This window comes from Malaya genurostris, chromosome 2 (assembly GCF_030247185.1).
Source record: "Malaya genurostris strain Urasoe2022 chromosome 2, Malgen_1.1, whole genome shotgun sequence".
In the NCBI taxonomy this organism is placed as follows: Eukaryota; Metazoa; Arthropoda; class Insecta; order Diptera; family Culicidae; genus Malaya; species Malaya genurostris.
This window is the reverse complement of record NC_080571.1, coordinates 211,973,391-212,001,256: the sequence shown is the minus strand read 5'-3', so window position 1 is coordinate 212,001,256 and position 27,866 is coordinate 211,973,391. Positions and strand designations below refer to the sequence as shown.

Below are 27,866 nucleotides of genomic sequence, written 5' to 3'. Positions count from 1 at the left end.
TGACATCCGATCTTAAAAACATTCAATAGCGTTCAGACTGATGAGGAGACTTTTTATTTGCGACTAGTTTGAACAGAATCGGTCCAGTCAGTCATCTCTGAGATCTCGAGCTTTAAATAAGAAAGTGTTTGTCCTCCGATTTCGCATCGGTTAGTCCTAAATCAATCGTAAAACATGCAATCAACAATCCTAATAACAATCATTCTGTGAGTTTCCTAATTATGTAGTAAAGGTTGCTCTGTGTCTTTCCACTTCGCCAGCTTGAACAAAGTGTACGCAATTACGAGCTGTCTTTCGTTCGGGCATCGTAGTAGCTGGAAGATGATCAACTTTCCATTTCAATCAACGACGCAGTAAGTGGGTGTTTATCGCTACCACAACAGGCACTGGCCACTGGAATAGAGTGCGACAACGATGATTTTCCAATAATCCGGTACGGTACACCCGAGGAATAAATCACTCGGACGGATTTTCCCAATTTCCGAGACGGGCAAAGTCTTCGGTGTAGAAACAAGCAGAATCGATTCTAGTCAGCATGTGCATTGCAAAAGATGACGCCATTGTCGGCAGTAGGATGCCGTGCACGTCGTGCTGCATTACAAACAACCGACCGACCGACCGACTGACCAACAACCGATGCGGTGATGATGGTGCTATAAATATGATAATTGCAACACGAATGCATCGCCATCGATTCTGGATTGACGAATTTGATTCCAGCATTGTACGGTTTCGATAATCGCTGTATAAAAGAACAATACGATTCTTCCCAGTTAGTGATTCTGTTCGGGATAGTCACAGTGTCAAGAAGAGGGTGGGAATTGCTTACATTGTTCTGTCACTACGCACAGGTACGATTGTAAATCACTCCTGCTAACGACTTTGGATTATTGGTGAAGTGTCATTCTGGCAATTTAACATGGCATTAGCAGTGAATGTGCTACTGGTGAGTTCGGAATACGGTTTTCTTAAGTGCTGAATGAATTGAGTGAGTGGACTAAATTATTAAGTGGTGAAGTTTTCTATTGTAAAAGAAAAACTGGAATAATATTTTGGAATTAAAGACCAAACAGCGATGAAGTTGAAATTTAACTAATCGTAAATCAATATTAGCTGTAATTAGACCTGTGCGCCGCCAACACCGCCATCGACAGTTTTGTTACGTCGCTAATATTATAGGAAGAATTGGAATCAGTCAGATATATAAGATCGCGTCGAACGAAAATAGTTTTATCTGTGTTATTCATAACAATGTTTCGATATTTACGACATTTTCCTTATCCCTAATCCAGCAATGAAAAGCACTCAGATTGACTTGAACGTTTCACTAAACACTCACTAAAACTGACCCAATGAAGTTTCATCAAACAAACACTTTTCACGGAACTGTGTAGGGTTCGCACTTAGCATCGGGCTGTGAGCAACCCCGATATAAGAATCAGGTTCGAAACTGACTCGATTTTCAGTTCAACGACGTTGGAACTAGGTTCGGAGCAGGATTCAAACAAACGGTGCGACAGCAGTTAGAATGAAAACTGGGTTAGGTTTTGCAGCAAGCGAAAACGACATAATTACGAATGTCGATGAATTCTACTGAACTGAACTGAACTATTTCTTTTGACTTTCAACGATTTGTATTTTAGTCTTTGTAAAGACGTAGAGCCATCTTGAATTAGTTTTGAATATTATCAGTATCTGACGGGGAAAATAGATTGGAAAGTTGGCATGCGAATGCAATTATGTAATGAAAACCGCGAAAATGTTACCGCAGAGACGGGACTCAAAACCGTCGCTAACTCCTAACCGGGGAAATCGTTTTATCAATTATCCTGCATATGAAAACACATGAAGAGATAGCCCAATTGATTAGAAGAACCAAACATGCTTCGCTGTACTCAGTCACCACGGCATTCACTTGCCGTACTATATCTACGGAAACAAATTCAACACAAACAGACATATCACATCGATCACAAGTCTATTATTCATCTCTTTTACTTTGTCGCAGACACTGATTCGAGATTTTGTTCAAATCAGTCACGACTTCCCCGGTTAGGAGTTAGCGACGGGTTCGAGTCCCGTCTCTGCGGTAACAGTTTTGCGGTTTTCATTACATGATTGCATTCGCATGCCAACTTTCCAATCGATTTTCCCCGTTAGATACTGATCATATTTAAAATCTATTGACTTATTAATCACTCAATACCGACGTTCGCAAAATTTACAAAGTAATCCTCAAATATATAAACATCTTTCTGTTGTTTTTGTAAATTTTATTGGAGATCTGTTAAAAGGAAGGTGCCATTTTTTTAATCAAGACATGTTTTCTTCCAATTAATTAATGCATTTTCTCGTAATGATTGATAGTTCACACATACCCTCCAAAAAACATTCACAAAAAATATTATGATCGCATATTTTTTGGGTGTCATCGTTAGCGTTCCAATTTTAGTAAAGGGTGGGATTATCTCCCATTTGAATAGAGTACTGAAATAAAAAGCTGTGAAAGGCTTTTTGAATATACTAAAAGAATACTTGCCGCCAGGCATAATTTTATACACAGTAATCTATTTGAACTACAGAATTTTCTTTTTGTCACATCTTCACTTTCGAAAATTATGTTATTGGACAGATTTGTATTTCTACTAAATGTATAATGAAGGTAACTGAAATTCTTTATTATTTCCTACTAATTTACTGAAAATTGGTAAAACTTTTACTGAGCTTGAAAGAAGAAATGACATTTCAGAGTTTACATACCGTGTCAGTAAGTTCTTTATCAGATGACCGTATGTTAGGTAAATTTTACGTAACGTTCAGTAAAATAATATTTTACAGATCGTAACCGCAAAAATATCACAGAACACCAAAAAGAGAAATTATTGGTTATTTATTAATTGATTATTGAATCTGATTTCAAACAGATTACAGATATTATTTTTTCCCAACTGATTTCGTTATAAAACCCCTCTCCACTAGAATTATGTTTACTTCAATAACTAGTGTGGGGACGGGTATAGAGTGATGGGTAAGTCGATGCCTTTCACGCAGCCCGTCTGGGTTCGATTCCCAACCCCGCACATAGGGTCAGACAGTTTTTCTGACCCGAAGAGGCGAATGACCTTAAGGTTAAAACCTCTATAATTTAAAAACAAACAAAATAACTAGTCCCAAGAAGTGACGAATTTCTGTTATGTATTCCATCGAACAAACATAAAATAAACGTTCCACTATTAGTACTTTATGTGAAAGTTAGTTAAATAGCGACTTATATAACATATCGCTGGTTCACAATTCTTAAAGTTCAATGTATCATGTTCTAGGTGATATGGTGATTAAATGCATATGTCGTTTGTCTGGCACGTCAGTTGTCGTATGTTCGATCCCAGACCTGAATGGTTTGTTGGTGCCAATTAGTTTGTAGTACTACGGTATGCGCGCACAGTGAAATCTACCTTGTAACGGTGATTCTGCTAACGCATTGCTATCGTGTGTATGATCGTTTTGACATAAGCACGGAAAGACCGAAATCAGCGTTTTGGCGAAAAAAATAGTTGATTCTCTGATTTTAGCTGGTTATTTTTTGAGACAACTAAAAATATCTTACTTTTGCTAATTTAGATTCTCTTTCCTTTAATAATAATAAATTATTTGTTAAAATGGCTATTTTTTAGTTGAATTAACCAATTAAACGTGCTGTCATTTCTGGAAATTCAAAAACCGAATACAAATAGTACACCGGACGGCGTAGCCCGGAAGATACAAACAACATCATTTGACATATACAATTGGAGTGCAACATTCGAAACTCACTTCACTGTTCCGCGTAAAAGCGTTATTACGCACAATCGTTTCAAATGCGCACAAATTCTGAATAAATACACTTTCCACTAAGAGTTTGCGTCATTTTTTCATATCGGTTATATCGGAATTTATATATGGATATATCGTAACACATATGCGAAAAACGTCAAAATAATTTGCAAGTAGTTTCAACAAGCCTGTCCTTTTTAGCTTGGTAATAAAACCAATTTAATTTATGTTTTCTCTGTGCTGTCCTTCAGCAATGATGGTGATAGATAAATAGAAACAAATTTTCTGATTTTAATAACAAAATTAGTTGTCAATGAGAATTTCGTGTTGGATTGAAGAATTGCTGGTTTGTGTCCAGGATATTCGCCAACTAAACACATTCTCTAAAAATAAGAGTTTTTTTAGCTAAGTAAATTCTCAATTTTAACTAATTTCATAGTTATTTTGGAAATTTTGTTGTTAAAATTAACTAATCAAAAACAGTAATACGAATTAGGCGCATTTTCAGCGCTTGAAATCAATACAAATTGAATTTGGTCTTGTAGGCCAAGTTTCAGGCTTTGTTAATTTGTATTTGCCCATTTCGTATATTCTATTGTTTACTACACTGTATTGTCTTTCTTTTTGTCGTTCCGACCGTAAGCAATTTTCGACTCTGCCGTATGAGATGCGAGCACGAACTGATAAAAAAATAAGCATTGTTTTGAAAATGGAGTCGAAAGAACAACAAGTCTATGAAAAGGCTTTATACAAAAATGTAAGTTGCGAATTGAAACGCCAGAATCTGGCGGTAACCAGAACTACTACTTTTAAAGTCTCAGCGGAGCGCATTACTACGTGAAAATGTCGATAAATATTTTAAGGGGTGCGATACCTGTAACCACCTGAATTGTGACCGTTTATTATGTATTTTTTTTCCAAAACGGCTATCCTAATAGCTGATTTCCCGAGACCCTACCGGCAAAAATCTACACTTCTGCTACAGCAATAAGAAATCAAAACATTTTGTTCACAATACATGCATATTTTATTTGAAAAATACACAAAAGTGAAAAAATCGAAAACTGGCAAATCTAAGCGTAAGAAACCGATTTTCGAGATTGGAAAATGTCTGTAAGTGTACGTGTGTGTGCGTACCTTTAAAATATATTTCTCGGTTAATTTTTCAAAAGAATGAAAGTGACAGTTTCTCTTTGTTTACTTTCTCTTCTAAAAATTACCAAGCAGTTTCCACGTTTATCACTCAACTCTTTGCATGAAATGATACCCGAAACTTTCGACTTTCAAACAGAATAGTTATATCAAAGAAAATATTTTTAATCACATCACGATAATCGAAAAAGAGAGTGAATAAAGAGAAACTGTCACTTGCTTATACGCCCTAATGAAAAATCAACCGAGATTTATCTCCATTAAATTTTCTCGGAGACAGCCAGTTGCGTACCGAGGAAATTTGGCGCCCGGGGCAAAATAAGAGTTTTGCCGTCCCCATCGTTGGATTAGTGAGCAAAATACAAAAGTCAGGAAATCCGTAAAGATCTTCGACGAGCAAAACAAAAGGTCCCACACGGAGAACCCTTCGATCATAAAATTGCGATATCGCAGTTTTTGATTTTTGCGATAGTTGATTTAACTAATTTCTTTTTGATTCAACCAATATGGTTTTTGATTTGCATATATTCAAGTAGTTCAAAAATATGTTGTTTTGAATGCTGTCAAATGCCGGAGACAGTTGAAAGCAAAACAATAATCGCAATGCAAAATCAACAACTTTTTTAGTTGAAATCTTTTCGCGTCGCTTCAAATGTCAATGAAAACAACATCGATAAATAAAAAGTTTGGTGAAATTGTGTCCATTCGATTTGAGAAATTTATTATTCCATAACAAGTGTTTATCTAACAGCGGTGTTGTGATAAAGTTAACCTTGTTTAAGATGAAAAAGATTTGGTGACAAATTAGAAAATGTTAATGAATGATCATCTCGTAATCTTTCAGGTATGCGCAAAATTTTTATGCTTCAAATTCGATCATTGATTTACTTCCAGCAGGCTGTTTTACTTCCAGCTGTTTGATACCGATGATGATGTTCATGCATTAGCACTAAAACGCTTTTTGACATGAATTTAATTTATAAAAGTAACAGGAGCGAAGGGTTTCAAACACACAGAACGCGCTGCGATTGAATGGCGCGTTTGAATTGCCGTCGCAAAATTCTAATTCCCAGCGGTTGATGCACCCAAGTGCATATAAATTGACTAAAATTATCAGTGCATAAGTTTAGTTCAACCGTTTGAAGGCATCATCTTTCAATACTCATTTTAGGTAAATTTAATAATTTCGCTAATTTACTCGCCCCTCCGGGCACTTTTGTTGATTAAAAACGTTTTTCTACATCAATCATTTCCGATCGAATCAGAAGTATATTTTTAGAATTTAGATCTTTACTGATCTCGACTTGACATGATCATGATCATACAAAAAACAAAATGACTTAGAGATCAGATCAGTCCTGATTTCGTAATGATAATTTATTCCTTGGTTAAGATCACTTGAAATCAGCAGTGATCGGTGGTTTTCCCATCCCTAATGATATTACATGTCAATATAAAATACTGTTTATATTTTAACAACGATATTTATTTCATGAATCTCAACATTCCGAATTTATTTCAAATAGAAAATAACGTGTATCAGTAAGTATATTTTGATTATTTTCGCAAATCAATAACATTGTTATAGTTGATTCAACTATTTGCAATGTCTAAAACAAATAAAACCGATTTATTTTTCAACTAACAGAATTTTGTTTAAATAACAACACCAGTTATTTCAACTAAAATATTTGTTGAAATTGAAAGGTATGTGTCCTCACTAATTGACAGCATTTTTTTTTCAACCCTCGTTTCTGCTAATCGAAAAACAAAAATGACAGTTTAGTTAAAACAACAATCGATTAGTTGTACCAAATTTCAACCAATCGAATTCAGAAAATCAACTAATATTCTGGTTGAAATGGGATCGCGGGTGGTTCCGTGCAAACATGACTTTGCCGCCCCCTTCAAATGTTGCGCCAGGGCAAATCCCCCCCCCCTTCCTTCGGTACGCCACTGGAGACAGCCAAAACGATTTCAAAAAGCTACTCTTGAGTTGTGAATCAAGTTCGAAAATCAATTGGCTGTCATTTCCTGTTGCTGTAAGTTACGTAAAAGACAAAAAGGCCTATTTCTTCTCTCCGCTTGATTTTCAGTAATATATTCAATATTCACGAACTAATTCTTGTCTAAAAGATACTACTGGGTCACTGATCAAGTTCGAAGATCAGTCACTTCTTAGTTATAATGTTATAATAAAAATATAAGTGACGTGAACGACAAATCTCTCCGCATTTTTACTCTCCGCTTTATTTGCTCAAGATGGCTAAACCGACATTGACAAGTTTAGGCTCGTTTGAAAGCTACACGTTTGAAAATAGTTAATCAAAAATGAGTAAGATCCCACTCATCTATAGAAAAAGTGGAACAACTCTAATTTAGAGTAACTCCTTAGTTACTCAAATTTGAGTTCTTCCACTGGAAACGATTTTTGGGTAAAATCTACTCATTTACTGAAAAATGTTTTTTGTGCCCATGAGCCAAAAATAGAGTTAGTTAAATTCTGAATGAAAATTTATTCCACATATACCAAATTTGCGTAAAATTGCTCTTTTTTTTAATTGTATTGTATTCAAATATTAAGTAATTGACACGCAATACATAAAATAATCATACTGTGTTTATTTATTATTCCGATTTCTAACTTCGAGATATCATATCAAGTGGCGATCGCTTGGAGTAGTGTGTCAATCGTAGCTTAACATACATGTCAGTACTGCTCAGATACCAATCAGACACTTGTTCCTCATAAATGACACACTTGAGCATATTTGTTTCCATTCTGAAGCACAGTACGGATCCCTTCTGGACACAATAACTGCGTCGATGGCACAACCAAGAGGACAGTCTAAAAATTGTGGTTTTTGCAGACACAACACCGTTTGTATTAAGCGACTCACTCTTGAAATACGCGATCTCACTAACAAAAAATAGAACTTGTTGCTACAAATGGTTATTACAGCTTTTAGACTGATCTTGCGAATAGTAACATAAAACGAGTTTTTGCGTTAAACTCAAATTTAGAGTAAGAGTTACTCATTATTATTTATGGTAACTACTCAATTTTTGACGTTTCCATGTATAATTTGAAAATGAGTTTCGTTATGTGAAATGTATAGTTTGCTGTTAATATGTATTAAAGTAAAAAAATGAACTGTTACCATTTCTATAAGATTTTTAATAACATATTTAATATTAAAAAAAAGCTTCATTCGGGTTTTGCTTCAGTATTAATGAAAAACGTTTCTAAACATAAAAATGGCCAGTCTTAGTATCTGACAAATTATTAAACCGGTTTAATATCACAGACAGAGGTATCTTTGGGTAAACCTTCAAAGGGCTACAATAAATTGAAATATATTCCATCTTCATGCTCCCAGTTACTAGGAAAACAAATTTTCAATGTTGTTTAACTCAAATTTCATTTTACCAATCAGCTGACGAATCCATGTGAACACTTAGTGAATGTCAAGACCAGTAACAGAAACTTTTTAAGAGATCATGTGTTCTTTGACTTTCTTTTACACGTTTAGAAACGGATCGATCTAGATGTTTGGAAAGATGTAGTTTTTTTCGCTTTCCATTGACTTTTTGTATTTGATTTGAAAAAACCGGATCTGTCGTCCCCCTCGGCTTTCTGAGAGTTTTTTTACTGCGAAGAAACTAAACAATTTCTCTTCTTTCTTGAAAAATGAAGCTCAAACGCTCAAGTATATAAACAATTAGTAGTTGTAGAGAACTACAATGGTCGACGGAAGACCGAGGACTCAAATAAGTTATTGGGTGAAAAATAATGTGAGTCGCGTTCTGAAAATTTAGGGTCTTATTTTTAAATATTTCAACTATCTATAAACAAGCATCCCCCTGGAGATGTTTAAGTTCTCTATTAAATATACCCAAGTATTTTTTTATGCGAGGGATACGTACCGCATAAAAATCGCATTACTTCGAAAATATGCATAAGAAACCTGCAAACTAGAAAACTCGCATAAAAACGCTTCAAAAATTCGCATAACTTTGCAAATTAGCATAATAGGAGACTTAAGTGCACACGATTTGGCAGGCTTTTTGTAGTTATGGTTTGAAGAGCGAAATCTGTATAACTACAGGCACGATAAATTATAAATTCTACGTCTGCTAAAACTGCTACTACCATATATCTAAAAGATCATAAGTGCTGTATTATTTTGGTCTAAATTGGTGTCTTGCAATTATTATAAAAACCGGTAAAGACTGGTGTACAGGAAATAATACCAACATTGTACCAAAGGACTTCAATTCCACGAACATCACAGAACTTCGTCCAATAGAAAGATATTCGGTAATTGTGGAGTGAAGCGACCTTCGCTAAAAAATGAGAATAGGCTTTCGTACAAAAGACTGTGGATAATGTGCCGAACATAAAGAGGGGGCATTCAAATGTAAAGTAAGAGATTCAAAAATTCAGAAATAAAAAGAAGCAATATTAATTTGCGAATTTTTCTCAGGCTAGATTTTGCAGTGCGCATTTAGCCATGAAATAGTAAAATTCCAGCCATTCTGTTTCGGTCTTTTTAAGGCTATCATTTATAGTCAGAGTGTCGATGTCTGGTGCTACTTTGTCTGGTCAATTTTAGAACATGCCAAGTGCTAAACACAACAACGAAGCACAGATATTTTCTTTTAATAAACAAGATTACTTTCTAACCATAAGACTGCGACAGCCGTGTTTACTTGAGAATTCACAATAATAAGTAATAACATGCGCCAAATGACGCCACCACCGGTCAAATATGATTTGGCGCCACTGATTTTGGATTGCCGCACAGCACTAGCAGTAATCTGTTGTTAATTTGAAAAACTTTTCCAATCCAGTTGTTTTGACGAGTACCTGCAGCAACTTTCCACTGTGTTGTTTTTCCATATCCGTCTGAGTGATCGAGTTCCGTTGGATTTTATCAGCACCGATAATTTCCAGTGATTGGATCTCACGCGTTGGTTGCTAGACCGAAGCGTACTTCATTATCCGCCATCCGAAATCATTAGTGTGGTGCAAAGATCAAAGTGTCGCTGCCACAAGCACCGCGAATCCATCGTGTCAACAGGTTTAATTGACATCTTCAGAATAAACACCGATACGGCACTCCGACCCCCGGCGGACCGGAATTAATATTCAAAAACCTCGTTATGGGCGCTGCACCATGTTGTTGTTATTTCAAAAAGATGTAATCCGCAATTAATTACGGTGCTATTAATTAACACCAACTGTAGCATGCTTGTGATTGATTACCCAAGATGAGATTGTTGTGGTGATGATGGATTGGCGAGGAGATGTGCTGGCACTTTCTCATTGATTCCGGTTGAACCATATGCTCTTCATACTCCCCAGATTTCACTTTCGAAAGACACAGAACACATTTAATCTTAGATCTTAGTTAGACGTGGGTACCGTTCATTATTTAACACTAACGTTGAAATCACGGGTAATATTTGGTTTGCAAATTGATTGTTTGTGTAGGGTGAGTTTTACATTAGTCGGTATCTAATTATGCGACAATGCAACATTCAGTTGAATTTACAGTATCAGTTGACTTATTGTTTTAAAGGTTCTTTCAATAACAACTTCTTCAATGCAGACTAATTGTGCCAATGGTTATCTCATTACTGGAGAGCCACCTGACTAAAACGCCCGCTCTTCTGTGACACTAAACAAATACTCGCATTACTCTAGTGGAACAATTTGATTGATAATATTGCCCTCGAATCGCCATATTAAAAACGGCGTCAGAGGTGCGGACGAATTGAGTTTACCACCACATGTGCAACACTGTTGTTATAGCGACGCGAAAATTGCAAATCAATGTATCAATTTTTAATTCAAGCTTTGAACAAATGCAACAATTTTATTGAATTTCTTATACTGGCAGTTTTACAATGACTCATTTGTTTATTTGTTTATTTGGAGCAGGGAAAAGCCCGGTTTCTGTAAAACTTGCTTTCCAACAGGCATAAGACCTCCTCATCTTTAGCATCAACAGATTACAATCATCCAAATGATACATTTCACATAAACATAGTATTTCTAAACTAACTAAAACTAAAACTAATTAGATAATAACCCTAGGAACAATTTCTTGACAACGTTTCGTGATAGATTAAAGTCGAATGAATTGGAACAGTGGTTGAATATTCGGCACATGCTGGCGAAAGGCTCGTTATACCCATAATTAGTTCTAGCATAGGGGGTCCTAAGAAAAGAATAGTTTCTAAGATTACGGCGATGGATATCAATTTGTAAATGCTTTAGGAGCTCGGAGCAGTCTATTCTTGATTGCAGAAGACCAACCACAAAAGTAGCCTTGCTGACGTCGCGACGGGCAGATAACAAATCGAGGTCAATCAATTTGCATCTGGCACGGTAACTTGGGAGGTTCCAAGGGTTTCTCCAAGGAAGCCGACGCGGAGCAAATCCAACAAATTTCCGTTGAATTGCTTCAATGCGTTGGATATCATTTTGGTAGTACGGTGACTAGGCAACCGAGGCGTATTCGAGCGGTACAATATAATGCTTTCAAGCAATGTACATAATCGAATTCTTTAGTAAAGCGGAAAATGAAACCTAGCAGCTTGGAGGCTTTGGAGATAGTAAACTCAATGTGTTCCTTGAAATTTAACTTAGAGTCCAGGAGGACACCAAGGTCCTTCACAGACGATGTACGTTCCAGAACAATTTGTGAAATATTATAGTCAAAACTGACTATAGACTGTTTGCGACTAAAAGAGATGACGGAGCATTTGGAGGCGTTCAAAACCATTCTGTTGATATTACACCAGTCAGTCAAATTATTCAACTGCTCTTGTAGGAACTCTGCGTCAGCTGTGCGTCATGAAATAATTTGAAGTCATCGGCGAACGATAGTTTCATGCACTTGATCGAAAAAGTTTTATCGTTGAGATAAAGTAAAACGGTAATAAACGGTCCAAGGTGACTTCCTTGAGGAACTCCAGAGGTAACGGCGAATGGTAAGGTTGTAATCTCCTATTTTCACTATCATTTCGCGACCAGTAAGATATGAGTGAAGCCAATTCAGAAATGACCCGTTAAATCCTAGTCTATTTAACTTTGAGATTGTGATTTGATGATTAATCTTGTCGAACGCAGCGGAGAAATCGGTGTAGATAGAATCTACCTGTAGTCGTGACTGTACCGAATGTATGATAAAAGAAGTATAGGATACTAAATTCGGAGACGTCGAACGATTCGGCATGAAACCATGTTGAGTCTCAGATATGTAGTTAGAGCAATTATGTGTTATAAAATCCAGAGCTATGATTTCAAACAGCTTAGATACGGCACACAAAGCTGCTATTCCGCGGTAGTTGGATACTGTACACTTGTTTTCTTTTTTATAAACAGGAAACACATAGGTTTTCTTCCATATTTCAGGAAAAGTTCCTGAACGTAAGGAGCAGTTGAATATAATGGATAGTGGAACTAATAGGCTGCCAGAGCAGTTTTTTATTACCACAGATGGGATTCCATCGGGTCCAGCACTAGATGACCGTTTCAACTTGGGACATGCTGAGCTCACAGTAGCAGTTGAGATAATAGGATGACATCCAATTTGAGAACGGAGAGGGACATTTTTCGCCGCAAGAGATATTCCTTGATCAGTTAGATGTTCTTCAGAGAAAACACTACTAAAATGTTTGCGAAACAAATCGCAAATTCCAAGTGTGGTAGACCGTTCAATGCCGTCGAGTCTCATTGAGGTCGGTAATCCTGATTTTTTCCTCTGTTCGTTCACGTAGTTCCAAAAGTGTTTAGGGATGAGTTTAAGATTTTTTTGGATGCGACGTTGAAACGCGCAATAAAGCGATTTGTTCAGGCGTTTGTAACGATTATTGAGATGAACATAATGTGATCTAAGAAGTAATGAAGGTCGTTTGGCGATTTTTTTAGTGCTGATCGTTTGGCAATTTTGTAACGTTTTAAAGTGGGATTCGACCAAGGATGGTGAATAGATTTACGATATATATTTTTAGGTATAAATTGGTCAATAGAATATAAGACAATATTCGTCCTTAATAGAGCAGCAGAACTAACCCATGTTTATTAAATCAGCAATCAATTGTGTAGAAACAACTAATGTAGATGATAATACTGAAAAGTGCATGATTTGAATGTTTTAAGCATTTTAGCTAGTTCAATCAATTATTTTAATGACTGAACTGAAATTCTGCTAGTTAGAAATTCAAAAAACATTTCAGAGAGATTTTTTTAAAAATATCTATGACAACAAATTCTGATATTTGAAAACTGTTCAAATATGTGAAAGCTGAATCAAAACACAAATTTGTAATGCTTCGTTGATAGAATAAATATTAACTATTGAAGTTGGCGTTTGAAACAACCCGATTGTTTCGTTTTTTTCTTGATGAAAAATCTCATGAGTTAACTAACTCAATATGCTGCAACTAACTCAATATGTTGCATTTCCAAAGACAAGCACTACAACTCCTCATTTCATTTATCTAGCATAAAGAGTGACGAATAATAACGATTTTACCATGTATTAATTCTGATACAATTGACAGTATTCGAAAACAACCATCGTTTTGCAATTATCAGATTATTAGAAATGACAGTGTAAATATTAGTTGAATCAATGAGTATTAGTTGAAGCAGCTATCCAATTTTGAAATTAGTTGGTTCTCCATATAATTTCGCTTTGGTGTTGAGATACTATACAATGATAATAAGAGTGCGAAAGATGGACAATAACACGTGCATCAGCAAGTCCGGTGACTAACTAATTAGTGATGGGTATTTGTACTCGAAACCCGGTTCGAACCCGAGGGAACGGGCCGGGTTCGGGCTTAGAAAAAAAATTGTTTGTCAGATTCCGGTCGGGTACGGGCAACGATTTTTTTTATTCAATTTTAACCGAGTACGGGTCGGGCTCTAATATTTGGTCAGGGTTCGGCCACTTGAACCCGAATTTCTGGTTTAATAAGTTACTAGTTCGACCATCTCTATGACCATGAACATTTTTCGAGAAAACTCAACTTTATTCATGAATATAGTCTCCATCAGTAACATAATCAGTTCAGAACAATTTATATTTTTATTTTTTATGTCAACATAAGTGTTTGAACGGTTCTCAATGTAGTCCACTTGGCTGATGACTGACTGATGGCTGATGGCTGATTGATCAAAAACATAAAATTATTTAGAATGTCTCAGACATGTGTTACAGAAATAACAAGACAGTAAACGTAATGAAATATAAACAATATCAGTTACAGTGGAAAAGTTTAAAGTGTATGTTAAAAACAGCCATAAGAGGCACACCGAGAATTAGATACATAAGCAATCTTCAGTATCATTATTTTTTAATCTTTGGGCCCCTCCCGAAATGAAATCCTGGGTACGGGCCTGCTTACCACACCCGCTATACTTACGAGATCTGACGCCTTCTGATTATCATCTTTTTTCATCGATTGGACAAGCACTAACTGCACAAGACGTCCAAACTTTCGAAGATGTGCTAAAATGGCTCTATAAGTGAATTACAATGAATAGTGAAGATTTTTTATTTAATTTTTTTTTTTTTTTTATTCAAGAATATAATGTTTAAGGCACACTGCTTAAGCTCTAAGATGCCAAGGGCTTTTACTAATTTAAAATTTACGACTAACTTAAAACTAGGGTTGTATCATTAAGTAATGTCATATTTGGGTCGCAGTGGTTGACTTTGGCAGATCCAGCCTTCATGTGGTGATCGGCCGGTGATCTGAATATTTCATGAGAGTCTTCCATATGGCGTTGGTGAATATTCATGTTGGCCGCATTCTTCGGTCCGTGTGGGTCCGCGGGAAACACCCCCAGGTTACGAATACCCGGCGGGTGGCCCGCATGCTGTTGATAAGTTTCCGTGGGCGATGATGGTGTTGTTACAGAAGAAAATGAAAAAAAAAAGATAGCGAAGTAAATATTGCGGAAAACGAAGTAAAATGGGGATATGGGAATGAAATGACTAAAACGACAGAGATCTAATTAGTTGACATCGAGATGGTGAAAAGACGGGGACGGGGGAAGCGAAGGTTAGTGACAGCAAAAAGATCTTGTTAGTTCCGATGAAGATGGTGGACAGATGAGGAATCGGGATAATCGGCGGAAGTTAGTGTCGAACCTGCAGTTGAGAAATAATTCTTAGCCACAGTTGAAACAACGTCGATAAATAGGAGGAACTTTCTAAGCCAGATGTAACAGATTACACTTGTATATTAATGTGTTTGAGAAACTGGTATATGAGAAGCATATATGAACTATCCCGACTCGCCAACACATCCCGAACCGGAACCTCAGGCGGTCTACCTCGGGCCCTGAGGGATTCCAGTAGCTTCGACCTGGCGTCGCGATACTCTACGCACGACCACACGACATGCTCGATGTCCTGATAACCGTCGCCACAGGTGCAGAGCCCGTTCTCCACGATCCCGATACGCCGGAGATGTGCGTTGAATGTATAGTGATTTGACATGAGTCGTGACATAACGCGAATGAAATCACGACTCACGTTCATCCCCTTGAACCAAGGTTTCGTCGATACCTTAGGGATAATGGAGTGTAGCCATCGTCCCAGTTCGTCATTGCTCCATGAAGTTTGCCAACTTTCGAGAGTTTTCTGACGAGAGATACTGAAAAATTCATTGAAGCAGATTGGTCTTTCATAAATATCACCTTCTAATGCGCCCACTTTAGCCAATGAGTCTGCCTTTTCATTGCCCGGAATGGAACAATGCGAAGGGACCCAGACTAACGATATTAAATAAGACCGTTCAGATAAAGTACTCAAATGTTCCCGTATTTTCCCCAGGAAATATGGGGGACACTTTCCTGGCTTCATTGCCCGGAGAGCTTCTATTGAGCTTAGACTGTCCGTGACAATGAAGTAATGGTCTTTGGGCAAGGTTTCAATGATCTCGAGGGTGTACTGAATAGCAGCTAATTCTGCGACGTAAACTGAAGCCGGATCACTGAGTTTGTAAGAAGCGGTGATGTTTTGATTGAAGATGCCGAAGCCTGTGGACTTGTTAATGTTTGATCCGTCAGTGTAAAACACCTTTTCACAGTTGACTGTTCTAAATTTATTATAAAAAATATTTGGGGCCACTTGAGGGCGCACGTGAGCCGGAATTCCACGAATTTCTTCTCTCAGGGATGTGTCGAAAAACACAGTAGAATCAGAAGTATCCAAGAAATGAGCACGGTTGGAAACAAACGAAGAAGGATTAATATTCTGAGCCATGTAATCAAAATACAAGGACATAAAACGGGTTTGAGAATTAAGCTCAACTAACCTTTCGAAATTTTCAATCACCAGAGGATTCAAAATGTCGCATCGAATGAGCAAACGATATGAGAGATCCCAGAACCGGTTTTTCAATGGGAGAACACCCGCCAGCACTTCGAGGCTCATCGTATGAGTCGATTGCATGCAACCCAAGGCAATACGCAAACAACGATACTGAATTCTTTCCAGCATGATGAAATGAGTGTTCGCCGCGGATCGGAAGCAAAAGCATCCGTATTCCATCACGGACAATATCGTTGTTTGGTACAGCCTGATCAGGTCTCCTGGATGGGCACCCCACCACGACCCGGTTATTGTACGAAGAAAGTTGATTCTTTGTTGGCATTTTCTTTTCAGATACCTAATGTGACATCCCCAGGTGCCTTTGGAGTCGAACCAGACCCCGAGATATTTAAATGTGAAGACCTGAGCTATGGTTTCACCCCCTAGTTGAAGCTGTAATTGTGCTGGTTCTCGCTTTCTCGAAAATACAACCAGCTCAGTTTTCTCCGTAGAGAACTCGATACCCATTTGAAGAGCCCATGTGGATAAGTTGGCAAGAGTATCTTGTAACGGCCCTTGCAGATCGCCAGCTTTGGGTCCTATAATAGACACAACGCTGTCATCGGCAAGTTGTCTTAGCGTGCAAGATGTGTTGATACATTTATCGATGTCGTTTACGTAAAAATTGTATAGAAGGGGGCTTAAGCATGAGCCCTGAGGAAGACCCATGTAACTGAATCGTATTGTCGACAAATCACCATGCGCGAAATACATGTGTTTCTCAGACAATAGATTATGTAAAAAGTTGTTCAAAACTGGCGAAAGACCATGCTGATGCAGCTTCTCAGATAAGATATTTATAGAAACTGAGTCAAAAGCCCCCTTAATGTCTAGGAAAACTGACGCCATTTGTTCTTTACGAGCAAATGCCATTTGAATTTCTGTTGAGAGCAACGCAAGACAATCGTTCGTTCCTTTACCCCTGCGGAAACCAAATTGTGTATCTGAAAGTAAGCCATTAGTTTCGACCCAATTGTCTAGACGGAAGAGAATCATTTTTTCGAACAATTTCCGGATACAGGAAAGTATAGCAATCGGCCGATACGAATTGTGATCGGAGGCTGATTTTCCTGGTTTTTGAATGGCGATCACTTTCACTTGTCTCCAGTCATGTGGAACAATGTTGTCCTCAAGGAACTTATTGAATAAACTCAACAAGCGCCTTTTGGCGGGGTCTGGCAGATTTTTCAACAAGTTGAATTTTATTCTGTCTAATCCCGGGGCTTTATTGTTACATGACAAGAGTGCAAGTGAGAGCTCTACCATCGAAAACGGTGTTTCGTTTGTATTTGGTGTCGCGGCGCGGGTGATCTTCTGTTCCGGAACAGAGTCTGGGCATACTTTTTTAGCGAAATCGAATATCCAGCGGTTGGAATATTCCTCGCTTTCATTCGTGGTGTTATGATTGCGCATTCGTCAGGCTGTGTTCCAAAGAGTACTCATAGATGTTTCTTTCGTTAAGCCGTCTATAAACCGACGCCAGTAACCGCGTTTCTTGGCTCTAATCAAGTTCTTAGTTTTAACGTCTAACGCCGCGTAATTCCGGTAATTATCAGGTGTTCCATTTTTTCTGAATATTTTATACGCGGAGGCTCTCTCCGCGTTTAAATTTGTGCACTCTTTGTCCCACCACGGGTTGGGAGGACGGATGTTAGTTTTCGCGCCGGGTACACGTTTCGTCTGAGCTTGAGTCGCGGTGTCGAGAATCAAGCCAGCCAAAAACGTGTACTCTTCCTCCGGAGGAAGTTGTTGAGTTCTTTCAAGTTTCTCAGATATCGAGGTCGCATAGCTATTCCAATCAATATTTCGTGTGAGATCATACGAAACATTGATTGTCTTCGATGGTTTTGAGCCGCTGGTGATTGATATTACGATCGGTAGATGATCGCTACCGTGGGGATCAGGAATTACCTCCCACGTGCAATCCAACCGTAGCGATGTCGAGCAAAGGGATAAATCCAGCGCACTTGGTCTTGCTGGTGGTGCAGGAATCCGTGTCATTTCTCCCGTTTTCAAGATTGCCATATTGAAGTTGTCGCAGATATCATGGATCATAGTTGATCTGTTATCATCGTGAAGACAGCCCCATCCCGTACCGTGTGAGTTAAAGTCTCCTAAAACCAACGTCGGTGCAGGAAGGAGCTCTACGATATCACTGAGCCACCGATGCCCAACCGAGGCTCTTGGGGGAATGTAGATGGAAGCAATGCAAAGGTTCTTACCTTTGATTGTAACATGACATGCGACAACTTCAATACCTGGTATCGAGGGGAGGTTAATGCGATAGAAAGAATAGCACTTTTTGATCCCCAAAAGTACTCCTCCATAGGATTATCTCGATCCAGACGAATAATGTTAAAATCGTGAAAGTTTAAGAATATTTCAGAAGTTAGCCAAGTTTCGCACAATGCAAATGCGTCACATTTCAGATTGTTTACTAGAAATTTAAATGAATCTATTTTTGGGATAATACTTCTGCAATTCCACTGTAAAACAGTGATTAGATCCGTGACCTCGGTGGATGATTTAGCCATCGAAAGATACAATCGCTGAAAGAAGGGGCCAATTTGCAGTCAACTGCTTCAAATATGTTTTTACTGTTGGCATGAAAGCAATTAAAATGCTTCTAAGAGGGTCTGAAATATTGAAAGTTGTAAAAATCCAGTCCACAACATCAGAGAACTTTATAAGTCCAGCACCTAGTTGGTTCTCTGGTGGATTTTCAGGGACGCTTGGGGATTTTTTAGTCCCTGGAAGCGGTGGGAATTCCATCTCGGAATTGAGTTTTCCGAGACCAGGAGCTTTTTGCTTCGGTGATTTTTCCCGATTCCCGTTAGCTGTAACTTTTCGAAGCCCTTCGGAAGACACCTTCGAACCCTTACTAGGTAGCTTATGAGAAGATTTATTCATTCTTTTCCTACAGCTACGAGGGACCGCTGAAGATGGACCTTCCAAAGGGTCGTCAGAATCGCTCTCGTCAGTTGACAAGCAGGCATATGGATTCGTTGCCTGTTTAGGAGGGGTGGCACTCTTAACCATCTCGGCAAAGGAACGCTTGGAGTGTTCCTTCAGAAAACGCTTCATCCGATCTCCTCGCAGTTTGTAAGCGGGACAGTCAGAGAGGTCATGCGGACCCTCCTTACAGTAGAGACACTTTTCAGCATCCTTACCGCAAGAGCCGTCCGCATGAGCTTCCCCACAGTTAGCACAACGTGGCTTATTGCTGCAATGGGTAGCTGTATGCCCCAGTTGTTTGCAATTGGTACAATTCATTATCCGGGGTACAAATAAACGAACAGGCAAACGAACCCGGTCCAAGAGGATGTAGTTGGGCAATGCCGAGCCGGCGAAGGTCACACGATAAGAGTCTGATTGGGGATAAGACTTTGTTCCATCCCCGGCGATCGATACTGAATGCAATCGCTTGCAATCCAGTATCTTGACATTCTTAAGTGAGGGGTCTTTAAAACAACCCGCCCCGTACTTAAGAATATCCTCGCAAGTCAAACTCGAATCGGTGACCACACCGTCGATTTCGACTTCACGAGCTGGCACGTAGACGCGGTACTCCAGCGTAAAAGGATCATTTTGAACAAGCTCATTAGCCTGTTTTGAGCTGGTAAACAGGACCCTGAGCTTGTCTGGCCGTATTCTATCTATACTTTTTATGGTATTATATCGCGAATTCAGGTCCCGCGATATTTTTAAAATATTCAGTTTTTTTTCCTTTGATTTGGTCCGGAAATAGACCGCGTAAGGCCCGGCCGGTAGTGCGAGCCCATCAGGATAGCTCTTTATGCGGGACTTTTTACTGACAAGGGAAGTCTCCATTTGAACATCGGGAGCGGGGGGGGCAGGTTTTAAATTAGACATAGCGGAACTACTTCCGCGCAAAAACAAATGATTCGGGGGGAAATATAATGGTCAAATAAAGAAATAAAAATAAACGAAGTAAAGGTACTTAACAAAGATCCAACGGGGGACACCAAGCTGGACTTCGTCGATCGGCGTATCGCCGCTTTGATGATGTGCAAAAAACCTCCGAGAGGAAAAGGCACACTTATTTATAATCCTCACACAATGGCCGCTTGTTTATAATCCTCACTCACACCTCACAATAATCGGCTAACGGTACCGTTTCGATCGACCGCTCGCAATAAGGCACTGTTCTATTATATAATACGAAAAAAAAAACCTATCAGAGGAAAAAGCACTATTGTCTATCACACAATATCGTCCGACCACTTTATCACACACACACAACTGGTTTTCAATGCTTTCGCAGTAAATCCAAATCACGTCCGTTCGCTCGGAAGGTTGAAACGGCAATGATTTTTTTATTTAATTGTATCCATCACAAAAGATAGACAAAACGTGCTGAAATCGAGAGCCAATACTTTGAATAAAATATATTTGGCCTTCGTTCATATTTCGATCACTTTTGAAGAAAACAATTACATTGTAATCTTTCGCCCCTACTGCGTTTACGTGGGAAACGCCAAACCAATGCAAGGTGTCAATGAAAGAGTTTCAGCTCGTATAAGTTGATAATGCGAATCAAAATGTAAATAAATATAACGCCTTTGGGTAGACTAGAGCTTCTAATTAGTTAGATGTAGCATGCTATAAAACTGAAGTCTATTTTAACAGTGCTTCCATTCTCATTTCGTTTGAAACAAAAAAGTGTATATGTCATATGGGCTATCTAAAGTTGTGTTTCACAGCTAGAGGCATACGTGTGCAAGGATGATGATTGCAAGTTTATCTGTCAAAATGCAATGAAAATCAAATCATTCATAACTTATTGTACGTTGTACATTTGCTCATGTGAGAAGAGGTTATGTTGATAATTTTCAAATCAGTTTATTCGTCGCGTGAATCATGAAACGTTATTTGTACGACCGTGCAGATGCGCAAACCTAACCAAATATGCGCTATTATGATGAGAAATAGTTTTTTACCGCCTTTTGATTTATTCCTCTAGCGTTCAAAATAACCTCAACCAAACCGAAACAAATTTCGGATCTCAACATTTGTCAACATATCCTATATAATCAATAATGATTACATGAGATAGAAGAAAATTAATTTTCTTAGATTTTTAAATGAGCAGTTCTTGTAACAGATCCTAAAATTGTGCAATATAATTGAAATTATATGAGAGCCTGTGTAAAATCAAAGACATCATATTAACAAGACATCCAGCTCTCACATTTCCCGAACAAATCAATGGCAACATCCTTTTTTGCGAGCATGTCGCCCTCAGGCGAGTCCGTATCGAATCTCGTACATGGAAGTAAGGGAGAGAAATGTCAAATTCGTGCGCGCCAAAATAGCAGCACTGCGCATCCATACAATTGACATGATAGGTTGAATGTGATACCGCGCGATGGCGTTGCTGAACTGAAGATTGATTTCGCTCCAAGCTGACAGGGTCTGGTAAAATTCAATCGTCATTCAAAGAGTGGTTAAAAAACGAAACTTAGATGGCGCGTCAGGTAAATTTAGTTTTGCGTTAAATTGCCAATTGATTTATTTTCATCTTCAACTGTTCATAAATACTATCGTTGAGCGTCTCTTTGTTGTCTAGGGCTATTGAGGTTCTTCGATTTTATAATACGGTTCTGTATAGCGGAAAAATATTATTTTTCGGAATTATCTTATTGTATGTATAATTTTATTACAGTTCATATAGACAAAGATCTAATTTGTAACTAATGTAAATGTAACTTACTAGGGTCAATGTACCTAACTAAGGTAAACACACATAGTTTTGAGTAGCCCGGGTTGGCGGTTCAATACATAGGACGCTGGTCTTACAAACCAGTTCTCTTATGTTCGAGTACCTACCTGGAAGTATTCTTAGTGCCAGTAGGGTCGTAGTACTAGCCATGCAATGGTTCTGAACGTTAAGAATAGTCGGCTGCGAAGTGTGTTCTAACAGAAAGGTCAAATTCCACAAAAGAAATGTAATTCCAAGACTTTGCTCTGCTTACGCATCACAGCAAACCGTGTTGTGCTCGGATAAGGGAAAAGTCCCGAAAATTATTACTATAAAGACTGTCCCAGAAAGTATGGACGCAACCAAAAACCGGTGCCATTTCGCAATGGTTCAGAATCTGTCAATTTTTATGGCTGCGTCCTGTTGTTTACACTCTTCTCTAACCACTTGTGCAGTTGTTTATTCGTTTTCATTAGTTTGTTCCGAAATGCGTGGACTTTCAGCAGAACAACGTCGAAAAATTGTGTACAAATGGTGCACAGAACGCGGACTGTCACTGAGAAAGATAGCAAAAATGGAAGGAGTAATTGAAAAAACCGTGCGATATGCAATCAGGAAGTTCGGTGAGGATAACACTTTTGAGAATAAACCAAAAACGAGTCGAAAAAAAGGTCCTGCTAACCCTCAGTTGGGTAAACATATACTGAAGGTGTTCGAGCAAAAGAAGGAGATTTCAGTTCGAGATGTGGCCAAAAAAGTGGGCACTTCGAAGTCAAATGATGTTCTTCGTGCTAAATAACGTTTGAATATTCGAACCTGTAAGAAACAGAAACAACCAAAATGTAGTCTGAAACAAGAAGCTTCGATCAGGCCGAGGGTTCGAAAGCTGTACAATACGATTATTGCTGGAAATTTGAACTGCATAATCATGGACGACGAAACCTACGTGAAACTCGATTACGAATCCTTTCCGAGATCACAATATTATATGGTGCGAGAAGGGCAAGTGTTAAACCAGTCCGAGACATCGATTGAAGTCGAAAAATTTGGTAAGAAAGCTATGGTCTGGCAAGCAATTTGTAGCTGCGGTAAGATTTCGAGACCCTTCATCACCACTGCTTCAATGAACAGCGAAATATACATCAAGGAATGTTTACAAAAACGACTTCTACCCATGACTCGAAGCCACAAGGATCCTGTTGTATTCTGGCCAGATCTTGCTTCTTGCCACTACTCGAAATCAACGGTAGAATGTTACTTTCGTCCCAAAAAACATGAATCCACCAAATTGCCACAACTTCGACCAATTGAGGAATTTTGGGCATTAACGAAGGCACATCTTAGAAAACATGTCTCGGCAGCCGAAACCATTCAACAGTTCGAAAAAGATTGGAAACAAGTGTCAAAACTTGTCGCCAAGAAGTCTGTATGGAATTTAATGAGGAACGTTCGCAAGAAGGTGCGCCAGCTAGTCTACAATGGTTAAGTAGCAAATGTTGAGAATAATATTCTGTTGTTGTAGTCTAATATTATCAGTATATCGAATAAAATTTGAATATCTGACATTTGTGTATTATTTACAACGAAGTCAAAGTGCGTCCATACTTTCTGGGACAGTCTTTAGATTTGTCAGTAAATAATTTTATTTATAACCTAAAATTGTATTAGGGTTAAGTGTTGGTCTTAATAACAAGTTTAAAACAAATTTATTTGGGAGAAAATTCGATATTTGTTCAATTAGGGGTTAAAAACATATATGTTGTTTTTTAAAAATTTCCTTCTCTTTTGTTAGTTTTCTAATTCATTAAAAAAGTATTTATCTCTAGCTTTTAGTGCAAACTTTTTTGGAGGGTCTAACTAATTTCCCACAACTTCTTCGTGGACTCTATTTTTGCACAATTAATGGGTTTCGAATTTAGAAGATTTGAACGAGGAACGTGCATAAGTTCGCCTTTTTCAAAAATCAGTCACGACGGACTGGTCTCTCTATCCTTGCAAAATAATACTCACTAATAAACAGGGCCTGAGTGTTTAGAAATAATACTGTCATAAATAATTGTTATACATAAGACGTGTGCAAAACTCCATCTAAATCGGATATATTAAGTCTGATGCCTTATTGTTCACTTCTGAGAACTGCTTATTTGTTGAGCACATCAAACACAAATAGACAGAAGCGGATTTAGGCTTGCTGCCACCCTAAGCCCTGTTTGATGAGCTGCCATTTTTAATAGTCCAAATGCTTTTTATTGAAGGATAATTGTTAAACAATACTAATAATTAATAGTCAGTGACCATTGATCAATTAAGGAATAATTAGTTTTCTTAATCTATAACGTATTTCGGATTTTCTGTCTATTTTTGAGAAGTTCATTAGTAGTGAGGAGCTTCACTCAAAAAAATCTGGTAATTTTAAATTCAGTTTGTAACACACTCATTCCCTTCACCTGATCTGATTCTTAATTTTTTTCGTACACAATACTGTCACTTTACACCAATGAAACGCTCGTACTTGAAATTTTACTTCAAAATTCTATTATTTATACTTACAACAAGAACACATAAACGCGGCCACAACACATCAATCGCTCTGATATACATCTACATGAATACATAAATTTGATAGAATTTTACACAAATGATGAATTCTCGCTTTGAGATCTAAAACATTTGTTGATATTTGAAAATATAATTCAATATTATTGCAGATAAAAAAAACAGTGATTGTTGTCGATATAAACGAATCATTAAATTCTTATTTTTCAATATTTGAAGGGACGGGTAGGGTCTAACACTTTTGAAAAATCATTTGTTATTTCTTTATATTTTCTTATAGTAAAACAGCTCAAGAATATTCTGTGAAATTTTCAAGCCTATTGGAACGAAACTCTGGAAGTTATGGACCTTTATCTATGGCTATCTCATTCAGCGAAAAAACAAGAGCTCGGCGCACAGGCCAAATCTTGGGCCGATTGACTTCAAAACTTGACAATTATAGGAGACAAAGTTTGATTTTTTGTAAATGTTAGATCCTACGAGCTCCCCGGAGTAATAAATTGTTTCCATTGATTTTGTAGATTTTTGCGTTTTTCTCGAAAGCAAGTTTTGAAAGTCCGTGTCCATCTTCATTCAAAAACTTCTGCACCAATTTTGTTCAAATTTTGCTCGCACTTTCTACATATAAAAAACCAGACCCCAACGTTTTCCTTTTCGTTGTTTGTTATTTTGGGGAGGTTTAACAGCTACAAAATGGCGGTTTTTTTTGTGAAAAATCGAAGTTCTCACTTTGAACAATCACCAAAAATTTAAAAAATCACTCAGAAACGTTGGGGACTAGAAAAACTTCTACTCTAACTACGCTGCGTTCATTTGTTCACTTCTGATTAGTCTGCGCTGGGATACAGTGGACACCGCAAATCACGATTTTCAAGAAGTGTCCTCAAAAATACCTCTTCACCGACTTATTTCTCAATATTTTCATCGAAAAAATTAGAAAATGTTGTTCGAATAATGCTTTTCATCATGCAAAACATTGGAATTTTTTGTTGAACGATAATTCTGTAAAAAGTTGCAAAAATGATGATTTCTTTATCCCCCCTCCCCCCACCATGTATGGAAATCAATATTTTCATATCCAAACAATACAATACAAGATATCTATCCATATGTTATGTTAATTCTCTATGAATTTATCTAACACAAAACCATTGAGCAATTTTTAAAGCTTTTCACATATACGAGTAATCAAATCAAGGATTTAAAAAGGAACCAGCAATAAAGTTTCTCGAACATAAGTTATTAATTTTTGTCTTTTTAAAAACATTATTTAACATCGAACACATAAATAATGCACCTACGAGCAAAAAAACATAATTAAAAAATGAATCCCTTTCTTTTTCAAAGAAAACTATTTGTTAATTTATATAAGAACCAATTTTAAAATTTAACTATCGTTAAATATTTCAACATTTTTGAGCTTCTGGAAAATTGGCGTCGCCCCAAATACATCACTGCAAATAGATTTCTGTACATCGTCATATTTTTCTTCACTTTGAAGTAAATTTCTTCAATTCCGAAATTAATTCGAAATTTTTAGGAAAACTCTGCATACAAAATAACTGTAGCTTCTTCACAAATAGTAATACATCGCTAATGTTCGCTGTCCAAAAGAATTAGTTTTGATGTAGCAATTCATAATTAAAAATATGACGTTGGCAACATTTAATTAATTTCATTTCGTTGTAACTAATAATAAGGAATATTCGGTATATTTCAATAAATGTGATTTAGGAACGGATTCTTGTTAAGTTCCATTCATAAACCACATTAGCGTATATATGGCTCATGAATAGTATATGACGTTGAAAAATTTTTTTGAGATTGAAAAATTTTTTCCCTTTTTTGCAGGTGGCTTCATTCCTAGCAGTGGCAACGAGCTCACCACATTTTCTAAAGAAAAAACTAATTCTGACATCTGATGGCGGTGACGGAGACTTCGGCGGAGGTGGAGGTGGCGCCAGCGGTAGTTTCTCGCTTGGCGGTGGCGGGTTCGGGTTAAGGTTCGGTGGCAGTCTTTTGGGAGGAGGCCATGGAGGCATTGGTGGCGGTGGTGGTGGTGGTGGTCATGGTGGCGCTGGAGGAGGTGGCAGTGGCTATGGTGCTCCTTCTTTCGGTTCTGGTCAACAACACGGTTCGAATGGGGCAGCCGGTGCTGCTGCTTCTGCCGGTGCATTCAGTGGATCTAGCAGCGGAGTGGTTTCGAACGGTGCGACGAGCGGTGGCCCGAGCGGTAGTTATGGTGGAAGTTATTCCCCATCCTATGGACACGATCAAGGCGGACATGCACCAGCTACGAATTTAAGTCCACCGGGGATAGGATCTGGCAATCACTATGGCAGTTCGTCTAATAGTTTTGCAAGCGCAAGTGCCAGTAGCTTTGCTAGTGCAAGTGCTGGTAATCATGGAAACGGTGGCCATTCGACAGGATCTGCTCCAACAGGAGGTTCGGGTGGTTTTCCAAATTCCAACGGAGGAGGTAGTCATGGTTCTGCGGGCTTCACTGGATCCAATGGTGGATATGGAGGGGCTGGTGGTTATGCAGGACATGCAGGTGGCTCAGCTGGAAATTACGGAGGAGGATTTAGGAAAGAGATTACTATTACAAAACACGTCGATCGTCCAGTTGTCGTAGAAAAACCTGTGCCAGTTCCAGTAGATAGACCATATCCGGTGTATATCGAGAAGCCAGTTCCAGTTACTGTGATCAAAGAAGTACCAGTCGATAGGCCTGTGCCTGTTCCAATGCCAAGTGACAATAATGGTGCTTCAAATGGTGGATCATATGGTGGAAGTTATGCATCTGCCTACGCTGGGGCAAGCAGTTTCGCATCGTCTGGAAGCTACGGTAGCGGTGGTGGACAGTCTGGCTACAATGGTGGGGGAGGCTACGATGGTGGAAGTCAGGGTGGCCACGGTGGTGGTGGCGGCGGCTACGGTGGGGGAAGCCACGGTTTTGGAGGCAGCGGTGGAGGATACGGTGGAATAAACCAAGGTGGTAACGGCATACGAAAAACTATTACCATTGAGAAAACTTTCAACAAACACAAACATCATCATCATCATGGTTGGTAAGCTTGTTGGGCTGTTATTAGGAAACCCTATTGTTTTTACAAGATATAAACTATTGTTTTCGATTAAGATAGTGTAAGATTAGCAATGCATGAAGATAAAATAGAATTAGAATAGTTTCCCTTGATTTTCATTTATTCTGCGGTGAA

The 27,866-nt window shown here is 38.2% G+C and overlaps 1 protein-coding gene across 1 annotated transcript; it reads left to right on the top strand.

Annotated features, from left to right (window-relative positions):
* Positions 1-770: 770 nt before the first annotated feature.
* LOC131427399 (uncharacterized) lies at positions 771-27,836 on the top strand. The gene is made up of 2 exons (XM_058590551.1): positions 771-946; positions 26,497-27,836. The coding sequence occupies exons 1-2, from the start codon at positions 920-922 to the stop codon at positions 27,718-27,720; spliced, it is 1,251 nt and encodes a 416-aa protein (XP_058446534.1). The 5' UTR covers positions 771-919; the 3' UTR covers positions 27,721-27,836.
* The last annotated feature ends 30 nt before the right edge of the window (positions 27,837-27,866 follow it).